Below are 13158 nucleotides of genomic sequence, written 5' to 3' on the forward strand. Positions count from 1 at the left end.
CGGCGTCCTTCATAGCCTGAGTTGCTTCGGGACGTTAAATCCCAACAAACCAAACCAAACCAAACCAAACACTCGGAAAAGATTTTCCGTCCTCCTGGAAGCGACAACGATGGTTAACCCCGGAAACGATGCTTGGCCAGCGAAAAAAATAACTGCGTGAAGAGGCAGCTCTGTGCAGATTTCTAGGACTAAATGTTAAGCCATTGGTAGAGCCTAGAGGAGACGAACGGAGGGACGAACAAGATCGTTTTTAGTCCATAGTCTATCTTGCTCTGATTCGCTGTAAGCCACCAGCTTTGATGTCATGTCTGCTGCTTATGAAATTGTGTCCTTTTATAACCGAAGTCCGCGAAGTATGGTAGAAGTAAAAAAAAAAATTGCTTGAGGTTGTTCACGAAAAAGAGCACCGTCACTTTCTGTGTGGAGGCCAATCTTCCAAGAGAGGCTTGTGACATCGGAGCGATGGACAGCTGAGAATGCGGGGATTTGCATGCGACGCGTAACGAAAAGTGCATGAGGGTGAATTGCGTGCAGCGGGGAATGGATATACGCAATTTCATTTCGTTGCTGTACGGGAATGGTTTTACACTGTCTGGCAGCGAGGCGGGGCTCTGAAGTGGCAAACGGCCGGTCGTCGTCGCGGCGCCAAAAGCAGTCAGTGAGTAATTGCATCGCCCCGCTCGGCGGAAAGACGAGACCAGCGGCGGCGGCGAAAACCGCGCGGACTCGGCGGCGGCCGGGGTCGAATTTCAGAACGTTGCCACAATCATGGCAGCGCCGGCTGCAAAGCACCGTGCGTCGATACGCGTACGGCTCAATCGTTTTTTTTTTATTATTGCGCGAAGAACGCCGTTATAAGCGCGTCGTCGATGTTTAAAGGCTTATCAAAACCTGCTGCGGAAGCGCATCACAATAAAACAGCCGCACATGGTACGAATAATAGCAATACGCGCTAGAAATCATGACTGGACTACACTTACAAATCTCATGTAACATACCTGTATAAACCACGTGTTAGGAGCCCTGAGTCGGTTGTAGCGGTTCTCCAAGATGAAACGTGCGACTAATTCGCTCGCTCCCATCCCATTATAAGAGCAATCTCGCAAGTTAACTTTGTGAGCCTCCTTCCCAACTGAGTGCCACTAAGTTTGGAACTAACAAACGCGGAAGTAAAGATGGGCGTTCGACAAAGTTAGAAAGCACGAGTGTCTTCTAATTTTGTCGAACGCCCATCTTTACTTCGGCGTTTGTTGACAGTTGACTTTTGCATATATCCTATTAGAGATGACAAAAAAGGGAGGGGGAGCGAGTAAGAACACTCGACGCACACACAAATTATTGCGAATAAACAACGGCTATATTACAGTTACAACTCAATTCTTGTTCGCGCACTTCAATAGGGCTCGCACCGTCCCACGCATCAGTATGATCGCGCACCACGCACTGCGCTTTCCGCTGTCCACGCTGAGTCGACGCGCCTCACTCGCAAAAACAAACATCACAAACACAAACGGCGTCCAGACGGCGTCGTGAAGAGAGGAAGGAGGATGGGCAGGCAGTGCAGTAGGCACTCTAGGGCCAGCGCACCCAGCCAGACGTCACGTGTGTGCCCCAGAGGAGACGACTGCCGCCGTCTGGGCGGGAGTAGGCGCTGATGTGGAATTGCGTCATCCGATCGTTTACAATCCTGTTTTTCGTAAAAATCCATACAAAAAAAGTATTGATAACAATGCTGTTTCCGCTGCCACTGTATCGCTCCTTCTACTATGGTCATAAGTGGCATGACGTGAATTCGAGTGCGTAAAACGCCGATTTTGCCTTGCACTAAAGCGTTTTTCTTTGAGCGGCACATTGAAGCCCTACCTTTTAAAACGTTGCACCACAGAAAAATATTGTTGTCTCTTCTCTAAATTGCCGTGTGTCACCGAAAAATATCGAACCTTGCTTTATTGGCTGCGCAGATGCCATTTTGTTTTGAAACGTGTTTGAAAGGACACTGAATAAATAATTTGTTTTGAATTCCCACAGCGCGCGATACCCGATGGTTGCTTAACGTGACTACGAGCCATACGACACGATTTTTCTACTTGGACTTCGCAGCCTGTGGAAAACGCGCTTATTGGACCGGAATGCTGAGCTTGTCGTTTCCCCCCAGGATGAGTCTGGCCAGATGGTGCGCCACTGAAGGACACTTAAGGCCCGTTCACACTTGCCAAAAAATCCGGCGAGCGAAGCGGATTCGGCTGCTTTTGACGCCGAGCGACGCGGAAAGCGGCGCGGCGAGGGCGATCGGGCTGGACCCATTTCCGCCGCGCGGCAACAAACATGGCGGCGCCCTTCGAAGCCGGACCCGTCGCTTCGGATTGAATTCTCGTTGTTGCTGCCTTTTTCAGTGCGCTCACTGGCCAGAAATTCGGCACAGGTCTTTCGCTTCGTCTCATCTCGCCTCTACGAAGACGTATAAGTGATAAACTTGCTTTATTTTTTTTATTCAGAGAGACGATTCCGCCGCTTCTAGGCTTAACAGCAGAGTCGGTTCTTTGACAGTAATGGTTCCCTCCCTGACAACCAGATGGCGCCACTATAGGTAAAGTCTATTTTGGCGTCTTTGCTAGCATACGCTGCACTAAAAATGAGAATGCGCCTGCGTTTAACGTACGTAAGCATGCCAAGGGCGTCCGCAGAATTTTTTGCAGGGGGGGGCCCATTGGTTGTTGGCGCCGGAGGGGGGGGTATATTCGTAGCGAAAAGGCACTATTTGCGGAGTAAATTTATTTATTTATATATAAATAAAAAATAAGTAAAATACACACATGAAAGAAAATTACAAGCAGCAAATTAAAGCGCGGATTGTAGAGATACATTGGAGTTTATCAACAAAGAAACAATTAAAATTAATAAAAATGCAAAAAGATACTATCAATACTCGAAGTGCTCAGTCTTACTGCATACGGGTTCTCGACTCACCCGAATTGATGACCAGCACACAGCGCAATATGTTCACAAACACGCAACTACAGTCACTCAGTCAGTCTTCCTTGAACAGCAACTGTAGGCGCCTCGGATTTTTCTGGGCGAATTGCGTAGTTACACGGGTGATAAATTCATTTCTGTGCTTCATTACACGCTCTCAGTGCACAGTCATCATATATATTGATTGGAAAAATGGTTGAACGAGTACGTTGAAAACAAAAGATGACTATATATACAACGAAAACTTATTTACAAGATAAATGCACGCTCGCAGCTTCATACACCTCGCTCCATCTTGCTCGCGCATCCGCACAGTCGAGCAACCGCACACACACTGCTCGCCGCTCGTCGTTTTCTCGTCCGCTGTCTTGGTTGTTCTCACCTTCGTTGACAACCCGCCACTAAAAACACCGAAGCACAAACACAGAGGCGCGCACACGTGCAAGGGCTTACTTGCCACAATATCCACGAATGCGCACTTTTGGGGTGTAAGGAACGCCGCGCGACTTCCGAGGGGAAGGGACACCCGCAACTAATTCGGCCGGAAAATTTGTTTTTGTGCTTTTATGGGGTTCAGAGCCCCAAAACGACTCAGGCTATGAGGGACGGAGTAGTACAGAGTTTCGGATAATGTCGACCACCTGGGTCTCTTTACCATGCACTGACACGCACAGTACATGGGCGCTGTTGTGATTTGAGGCCCAGCCAGAGGTGACAGGCGAGCCAGGCAGGCGCCATCGGGCTGCGTTGACCAAAGGCGCTGGTTTTCGGAGAAGACGCAAGGAACGCTGGTGTGGGGGCGCCTCTGGAGACTGCGTCGCCGTGAACAAAAGCAGCTAATCCCCTTTGCCGAAGGTTCTGAAAGCGGCGCTTCTACCGCACCGAGCTCTCCCGTGGATCGGAGGAGACAGCGCGCGGCGGCGGCGCCAACTCGTCGCCCGCTTGCCCCTGAGCAGCCCGACAAAGCGGGGGTGGACACGGCTGATTTGTCCTTCCCCCCTCAAGAATTCATCGGTGGCCGGCGTACGAACGTATCATGATTATAGCGAGCGACCTGTGCCCTGTGCACTGTCTGCCTCCGTGTCGCTATCTCTCTAGAGATCAAAGAAACAGACACCCATCTCGAAACACATGCTCGCCGGTGCCGCTGCATGTCTGCAACAGGTCGTTCTTCAGCAGAGCTGGCGGTGGCGTGGTTTGAAAACGGCGGAACGACGCGCGCCCGGACGCGGCATTTCGCAGATGTGACCAAGCGTCGAAGCGGGGCTGCTTTTACCCTTTTGGCTGAGCGCACCACCGCCCCTGGCGTGCGGCCATCACTCACGGTTCGAGTGAGTGATTTTCCAGGGGGGTGCAGCCGCCCCCTCTTGCCCCCCCCCCCCCCTCCGGACGCCCATGAAGCATGCATACGCTTATGGTACGCATACAGCGTAAATTTATGCACTTTTCTCACTATATCTGTGTATGCCGCTATCAGCGAAGCGGTGTGGAAAGGCGAGAAACAGCAGCGGCGCGGCGGATCCGCCTCGCTCGCGCGTGAACAAGTGAGAACAGGTCCTTGTTTTTGCGGCGAGCGAATTCGCTTCGCTCGCCGGATTTTTGGGCAAGAGTGAACGGGCCTTTACGCTGAAAGTGAATTTCCGCCGGAGTGTAGAATGAATGAAGTGCAACTCTCATTTCTCATGCTCAACTAAAATTACTCCCACATTACAAATCTACCTCACCTTGGGGGATTCCCCTCAACAATTGACCAACACTGTTCCCATTTAGAGTTATTGATCAATTCGCTCTCACCCTACCATATGCTAGCCATACCGGTTAGCTCAGTTTGTTGCCAGAAAGGTGTTGCAGGACTGAGCAGGACCTAAAATCGAAAGGCGATGTGGGATAAAGCTCTGAGCGTAACGCTCAACGGCCGGAACTCGCTCTTTCCAGAAATGTGCACTTGAGTTAAATGCATGCAGTGGCACACCAAGATATCTGGGGGCACACACGACCATTTATTCCGGCATAACGGACCAGCGTTGAGCCCCAATAATCAAAACACAGGCCCGAATGGTTAGAGCGATTCATCTGAGAGCCAGAGATGATGCCGTATTGATTATTATGTGCTCCAGGACTTGCACTGCGCTAGACAATACATCCGACGTTTTCATCTAATATTTGCGACTTTTATTTGGGCATCTACTTTCGAGCCGACGCGACGTGATGATCTTGTCAGGCCTGTTTGCGCAGCAGGATTGGGCTTTATTGCTCACCTTTATGTGAGGCAGTTAGTTGCCCGTTTCTTTTTTCGCGACTGTTTCCATCCGATTATTAGAACATTCTTGCAGTTTAATTTCATGACTCTGTTTCCAAATATAGTGGTTTCATCAAATTTTACTGAGCGCCCCTCTTTATTAGGCTTTATGCAGGAAGTTTGCGCATCTGTGAGGTTTTTGAGAGATTTTCTAACGAGTACTTATTTTCTGTTTCGCGTAAGAGTCTGTACAAGGATTTGATAGCAATGCTCTCTCCGCCGCCATTGTATCGTTCTGTTTACGTTGGCCTCATGGATCACGATGTGTTGAAGCGCGTGTGCAGGATGCCGCTTCCTTCTTGCACCAAAACGATTTTCCATAAATTCCTCTCTTTCATGCATCTGTTCTGTTCTCCCTACCCCTCTCGTCCTGAAAGCGGCACAACCCTGCTCCCCAACAACAGGGGTTATTGTTTTGGGCCCCCTCTTTCGACCCTTCTCGCTCTGCCTCCGCAGCCCGGCCGCTTTGCTTGTCCCTCTCGGCTGCTGCCCATGTGAATAGTCAGTCCGGGAGCAGGGGCGAAATTTGGCCGGCTGATGACGTCGCGCACCACCTCTCCACATCCATCCACGCCGATTTCTGTCGTCTGAGTACAGTAACAGTGAACATCACATAATTTATTTTGTAGTGCCTTAGTACTCACACACAGAAAACGTTCACGCACCACGGACCGGGCTACCCTTGGCCAACCGCGGAATATGGACCCCATTCACCATGGTGCACGACGAAAGGCCCGAGCCAAGCAAATACAACATAAGGTCATACGTCGCAAAGCAAATATTCTTTACACTGACGCCAGCCCCTACCAAGGTCGTTCGGCTGCGGTAGCAACCGTCACAACCGGCCTTGGAGTGGATATAGCCAGCGCCACGGTTAAAAGCCGAAACAGCATAGCGGACGCTGAGGAAGTCGCAATCGCGCTTGCCATCAAGCACGCTCACACAACCGCGCAAATGACTACAATCATGAGCGACTCGCAGCAAGCCTGCAAGGCGTACCTCAATGGGGAACTCTGCCAAGCGGCCGCCCGCATCATGAGGAATAGCACTGCCGGCACACACACGTCACAGTATTCTGTGGATCTCTGCCCACGAAGGCATACAGGGCAATGAGACGGCTTACAGGACAGATCGAGGCCATACATTCCGAGCCCCGTCGCCATTCTCCTCTGAACATTCGTCTCCACTAACATACGGTGAAATTATGGGCTACCACCGCCTTAGTCGCAGGCAATACGCAGCCCCTCACAGACACCTCACTCGTCAGGAAGCCACTATATGGCGAAACATGCAAGCCCGCACACTACCAAACTTAGCCCGACACAATAAGATTTGGCCCGCGCAATACCCAACAAAGGCATGCCCGGCCTGCGGAGAGATTTCAGACATCCTCCACATGGTCTGGAACTGCCCCGAGCAACGAAACGCGTACCGTTTACAGGAACTCAGCCATGAGCAGAGGGAGGCTCACACAGAGCTCCCCTTTCAGCGCCAGCTGATCGGTCAGGCTTGGAGGGCCGTATTCGCCATTGGTTTCCCGGACCTGGGTGAACCACCCGCGTGATTACTCTATATTAATAAAGTTTATTCACTCTTAGTACTCAAGCCCACATTCACGGAAAAAGCCTTTTGTCGTTCTGGTGCCCCGCTCAACAGGTGTTCGCCACCTGACACGGTGGACACCTTGTGATGACGTTGCAAGGTCACGTGACCTAGGTATCGGGCTGGGCACCTGCTTTTCCGCTCACAAAGCCGCCGACGACGAAAACGGCAGATTTTTTGCTGAACGGGAGCCGTGACTGATAAGCATGCACAGAAAGACTGTAATAAACATTGTATCATGTATGTACTGTACTTCATCCATGCCATGCAAAGACAGAGAATGCACTTGATGTACCATTTTAATCACATAGTTATATTATGAATAACAAAGCATAACAACGATAAACAATGCAAGACAAGATAATGCAAATAAATGGCCATACTGTGCTAGCGCGCCTAATTCGCATTTGTCCTAACTGAGCAAATCAACCATCATTTTTTTGTACTCCGTACAAAACACCCTATATGGAAGCAAACTGTTTCAAAGAGAAATATTTCGGGATTTTCGTTTCGTTATAATACGATGAGTTTGTGCGCGCGCTTTAAATTGATTGCATTTAAAGACAGTTTGCCCATTTCTTAAAATGGGCTTGTATTTAATCGCTCCTGGTAAATCACGCGATTAGTTTACGGTTTACCTTTCCAAGTATTAAGACTCCTTGCCAACACCCTTACAAATACGCTCTCTGTGATGACAGAGAAAAGTCTTCCTCGCGTCCCCGCGAGTGCGAGTAACTGCGAGAATCGCGTGTCTTTCGTAGGAGCCCCGACGCACACTAAAAGCACGCTTCCCCTCAGGAGGCCCTCATCTAAATGCATGGAAACGGTGAAATGCTTTTGCGCAGCAGCTGCTGAATGCGAGACACTGTGTCAGTTTCGATACTTGGATTCTTATGTGCTGCAGCTGCCTTTTCTCTATTTTTTATTGCGTTCCCTCTGTCTCTGTCGCAGTGCGGTCCTGTGTGAACCTAGCGTCTTTCGAGATCGACAGAGGGCCTGCAATTGACGAGGCGTCCGCTGAAGCAATGGTGGAAGCTGGCCTGCAACGAATTGAGCACCTGTACTTGACGCACACCGTTATATCGCACAGAGCTGTCGTGATTCTGCAAGGTAATATGTCACGGCCGAAGTGGCCGGTGTTCAGTCACGAATACGTCCTCAGCGCTTTCTTGAATTATATAAAATATATGGTAGAGAAAGAAAAGCCTCATTTGCTGTTGGCATAACATTTTCGCCTACGCAATTAGGTGATGTAGTATAAGCATTGTGGCTCGATGCCAACAGCGATATGCCACCCCAGCGCCTGTTAGAAATGTGTCGCTTTTCGGTGGCACTGATTGTTGGAACAATGCCATCTGTGTAAACAGAACTCAATTTATCACTGCTCGGAGGCTTTGCATTATTTTCACTGCGCTCGTGCCAATAGACAATACCAAATTGATGCTTAACGCGAACGGGCCTGCGGAGACGACAAAGTGGAAATAAAATTTGTCCGCAGCGATCTGGAAATCAGCTGCAGAGCCAAACCATCTCATTAAATAACAAACACTACGGGCTAAGCGTGTATTAAGCTACAAATGAGAGTGGAAGTGGGTGGAGCACCTACTACGGAAAATGAACAGCGAATGTGCGTAAAAAAAAACAAAAAAAAAACAATTTATGCTGCGGCGTCAAAGGTGAGTAGTAACTATAAGGCTTTAATGTCGGGCATAAGTTTTGGCAGCAAACTACACTGCCAAGGCATACCTCACTAATGTTCTTTGATGTCTAATTTTTCTTCCTGCAGGTGCTTGCCCGAGAATGAAAGAAACCAGCATCATTCTGCACAGACGAGACTTTGACTGTGCGTCGGCGTTCAACGACTGTGTTGCTGGCTTAAAGGTGTGCACAAAACTGACACTGCATGCTAAAGATTACATCACTGCAAGAATTAGTGCGACGACCTCGCTTGCCACTTTTCAGGTGCTGCAACTAACGAAGCCGTTCGACGCTATCCTCAGACTACTACTCACCGATGAATAGGGGGGCGTCGTCGGATATAAAGTCTGGAGCGAAAGACTCGGTTGTAAAACGTGTACGAATTTCGGGAGCCTACTGGTTTGAGCGCCCGTCTCGGCTGCGGGAGGTGGGTGGTTCGAAACCCACCGCCGGGCACCCACCGGTACAAAAGGGTACAAGCGTCCCCCGGCCTGGCGCTCGGCTGAAGTATATATATATATATATATATATATATATATATATATATATATATATATATATATATATATATATATATATGATAAAAGTTACCCTGGTATGGTATTAGAGGTGTTGCGTATGCGTTCATTAAAAACTACCTCAGCACTGGAGACATTTCGTTTCCCTTCATGAATCTCGCTCTAAGTGTCTCGTCATAAACTGTGGTGTTCCTCAGGGGTCATTCCTGGTCCAACTTTATTTCTTCTTTACGCCAATGACATGGTAAACATCCCAAATACACCATACATTGTATTATTCGCTGACGACACGCGCGTTTTTTTCTCTGTGCAAAACATGAAAGATGTCTTTAACGCAGCCAATAGCTGGATGGACGACTTCAAAAGCTAGTCAAACGCAAACTACAATCAATTAAATTGTGTTAAAACAAAGTGTTATATATATATATATATATATATATATATATATATATATATATATATATATATATATATATATATATATATATATATATATATATTTCACCTGCTCAGGGCACGCAGGTCCTCTGGTTGCTGCAGATACGTGCCTCTAGGAGGGCTTCAGTATCCAGAGCTATACTACTGAGGTGCTGCCTGATAAGTGTGGCAGTATGCGCCGATAGAGCCGAGTGGCCACAGAGAGCGCCATGACGCGGCAGTGAATGCCCGACGTGCACCAGGTCGAAGGCCTATAAGCTTTCGCGCCGCGCAGAATTCGCAGAATGCAAGCACCAGGCGCAACTGCAGTTCATCCCAGTTGACATCGTTGCAGGCTTCGACCACGCACGAGGTACTTTGAAGCGCGTTGGGTCGCGTTCGCACTCACGTTCCGCTTACACAAGTACCACAACAAGGTCCCCGAATTTGGGGCCACGAAGCATCCATCGTTGATTGAGCTCTTTCGGTTTGGTTTGGTTTTATAGGGTTTAACGTCCCGAAGCGATTCAGACTATGAGGGACGCCGTAGTGAAGGGCTCCGAAAATTTCGACCACCTGGGGTTCTTTAACGTGCACTGACGTCGCACAGCACACGGGCCTCTAGAATTTCGCCTCCATCGAAATTCGACCGCCGCGGCCGGGGTGGTTCATACCCGCGTCTTTCGGGTCAGCAGTCGAGCGCCATAACCACTGAGCCACCACGGCGGCTGAGTTTTTTCGTTGTCTCAGAAGCCTTCCCCCATCTCGGCTCTTCTGCCGGCATTGAACCCAGAGAGACAAACCCGACGCAGCTGACGCCGTGCGGGCAACGCTCGCAATCATCGGCCATGGAGCAAGACAGACCGGAGCGAAGGCTCTGAATGGTGCCGATACGAATGCTTCGGCGAACTTCAGCTTCGGGGCGTGTTGTGTAGGTGAAGGCACTATGATGCTCGCACCCGAAATAAAGCGCGTGGCATGATGTCTGCGTTTGCGTTGGTAATGGCGCCAACCGCACTGGCCGCTTAATTAAAAAAAAATCAGCTGCAACAGCGGGCTGCCGTGGCCGCCTTCTGAGACGTCGCCGAGCTATCTTCATCTGCTCTAGGGTGCATTTTGCTGAGATCATGTGGCAAAGTAAGCCTCCGTCTTTTTAGTATCTTTAGCAGTTAAGCTAACGAAGAGTGTCAAGGAATAAATTTGCAACGAGAACACGTGAGTCGAGGAGAAGAGCTGAACCAAACACTAAGTATTTGTTCAAAGTATGCCTGCGGATGTTTTTTTGTTTTGTTTTGGAAGAAATAATAGCGCAGAAAGAGACACGAAAACGCCGAGAAAGAAAGACAAAGGACACGCAATAACGGTTGTTGTGTTGGGTTTAATGGCGCATAAGCGACTAAGGCTATCATCGCTGTAGTCTGTCTCTATCTGCAGCCCGGCCATCTAACATATACGGGTTACCAAGGAAACCAAGACATGCGCAGTGCTGAATAACATACAGTGACAAGCCACGTAAACATAAAAAATCGCGGAAAACGCTCAAGAAACTTGATTTCTGGCCCCAAGAGCTTGACAGACGTATCGCTTCTACTGTGAAAAGCTTCTAACAGAGTTCCACGGACAACCAGAGCCGCCCTGGTGGTTGAACTACTACCTCGTCCAAGATGGCCGCCATAATTGGAAAGCTTGGGAGCATTGTAGGGGAAAGGTTTTGCACCACAACAAAGGCTCAGAGCTGGATGTCTCCTCTGCTGACCAGTCACCTCGGCCTCTTTGGTGCTGCGCCCCGAAAAATTTCCGTCGACAAAGAGAGTACAGCGTAGAACTCCTTCCCCTGAATGATGGTCAAGCGATGCCGCCATCGTCCTCTCGGTCGTCTGTCTCCCATCGGCGCGATCAGCCCACCGCAGTCACAAGTTACCGTATCCATGCACTCACTGTAATTGCTCGCTCGCCGAGTGAAGAATGCACACCTCCGGCCATGGACAAAGGCAAAAAGGCGCCGCTATCGCGGCAGCGGTCTTAAGTGTTGAGTTGTTCGCGTTGACACCACAGGGAGGCACAGCGTGGCATTTCTCCTGTAGGCCAGAGGCTGTTGAACTCGACATACCGCATTACCGCCTCCAAGCACTAACTCCGCGACAACCACTGAGCGCTGCTTCCCCTGTTGGCGTTTCACTTTCCTATAAACATAGCAGTAAGCAGCGCGTAGAGACATGAAAGGAAACGAAAACGGCTCTGACTGACGTTTGAAATGAAAAGTATAGGTTGGGTGACGACGGGAAAAGAAATAAAAATTCACAAAACAAAACAACATGGTCAGAAGCACAAGGGGCCAGCCGAATCGACCTGCGACGCAGCGGCGCCGAAGGCAGAAAGGGCATGAAGGAGAGGCTATATACGCAAGGAGGGTTAAAGGGATACTGAGGCGGTTTTCGAATCAGCTAATTTTTTAGGGTTTTGAAGTAGTGTCATTGCTGATCACATCTGTGAAATTATTTTTTCGATTTTGGCTAAAACAGTGGCGCAATCACCAATTAAAAACGCGATGTTCAAATCTCCCGCGCCCCGCGCGAGTGTAGGAGAGGAGAACAGCGGAGAGGGAAACCTCGTCCATGTCGGCCAACGTGACGTTACGTTGAGGAGCCGGGGATACTTCGGCGCACCCGAGCGAGCTTTCAGCGCGCGTTGTTTCTCGTGCTGCGTGTGTTGTGACGTACAAAGCGTGTCAGCCGACCTTGAGAATCAGATTCAACACGAGGTACTACTCTGCGTTCGTGTCCATGAACAAATACGGCCGAGGCTGTGTCGCCTTCCACTGTTTTTAGTAAGATCAAAAGCTCGCAGCCCAAGCGCTCGCTGCTGTGACGAAGAATTCAAGCTGACCAAAGCAAACCTACTCTGTTCGAAGCACTTTCGTAAGAGCGGCTACATGCAGAGCTTGTCCCTAATGTGACCTCTGGAGATTTCTGTCGAAAAGGCGCGGCTGAACCATGACACAGTTCCTTCGATTTTCTCGCGCATGAGAGGCGTGTCACCATTCCGAAGAAGCGCCTCTTTTAAAAGTAGAAATATGCTCACTTAGCCCCTGAAGAAACCTTATAGAGGCTCAAGCATGTGTCGCTCTCCTCAGCTCGCCTCAGCTTAAGTGCGGCCAGACCACCTGAGACGTGCTCAGCAAGGCTCGGTTAGTGATTTTATACTCGGTTCGACGTGTCCAAGCAAGCAAGCAAGCAAGCAAGCAAGCAAGCAAGCAAGCAAGCAAGCAAGCAAGCAAGCAAGCAAGCAAGCAAGCAGAACAAAGCACAATAAAGCAAAGCAAGCAAGCAAGTAACCATCGAAGCTCTTCATATGCGGGCATCTCGTTTAATCGTAGCTAAGCAATTAAAATGAAAGCGTTCGACGTTGATTTCGGATGCAAATTTATGAGAGAAATGAATGCCAACCGAATTTTTGCAAAAAAAAACACCGCAACCTTACTCGGTTTCTTCAACAAGTTGTGGCAGCGGGCGAGTTGCAGCTAGCTTGGCTTTTAGACACAAACTACTTCACTGAACCTAAACTGCAAATCTAGGAAGTAGGAACGTTTCCGTGGCAGTGATTAATATTTTCTGGCATCTGCTGAACGCGCCACGAGTGAAGCAACAGCCT

At 49.3% G+C, this 13158-nt stretch overlaps 1 protein-coding gene across 1 annotated transcript in view; it reads left to right on the plus strand.

Annotated features, from left to right (window-relative positions):
- The window catches only part of LOC149349552 (F-box only protein 41-like), a 17659-nt gene extending 8716 nt beyond the window's left edge, over positions 1-8943 (plus strand). Inside the window, exons 3-5 of the mRNA XM_089576792.1 lie at positions 7826-7984; positions 8661-8755; positions 8837-8943. Coding sequence (XP_089432918.1) covers positions 7826-7984; positions 8661-8755; positions 8837-8896 — 314 coding nt within the window. The 3' untranslated portion in view covers positions 8897-8943. The remainder of the gene's footprint in view (positions 1-7825; positions 7985-8660; positions 8756-8836) is intronic.
- Positions 8944-13158: the final 4215 nt, after the last annotated feature.

The sequence above is a fragment of the Amblyomma mixtum genome, chromosome 3 (assembly GCF_055824585.1).
Source record: "Amblyomma mixtum isolate Tamu chromosome 3, ASM5582458v1, whole genome shotgun sequence".
NCBI classification, from domain to species: domain Eukaryota; kingdom Metazoa; phylum Arthropoda; class Arachnida; order Ixodida; family Ixodidae; genus Amblyomma; species Amblyomma mixtum.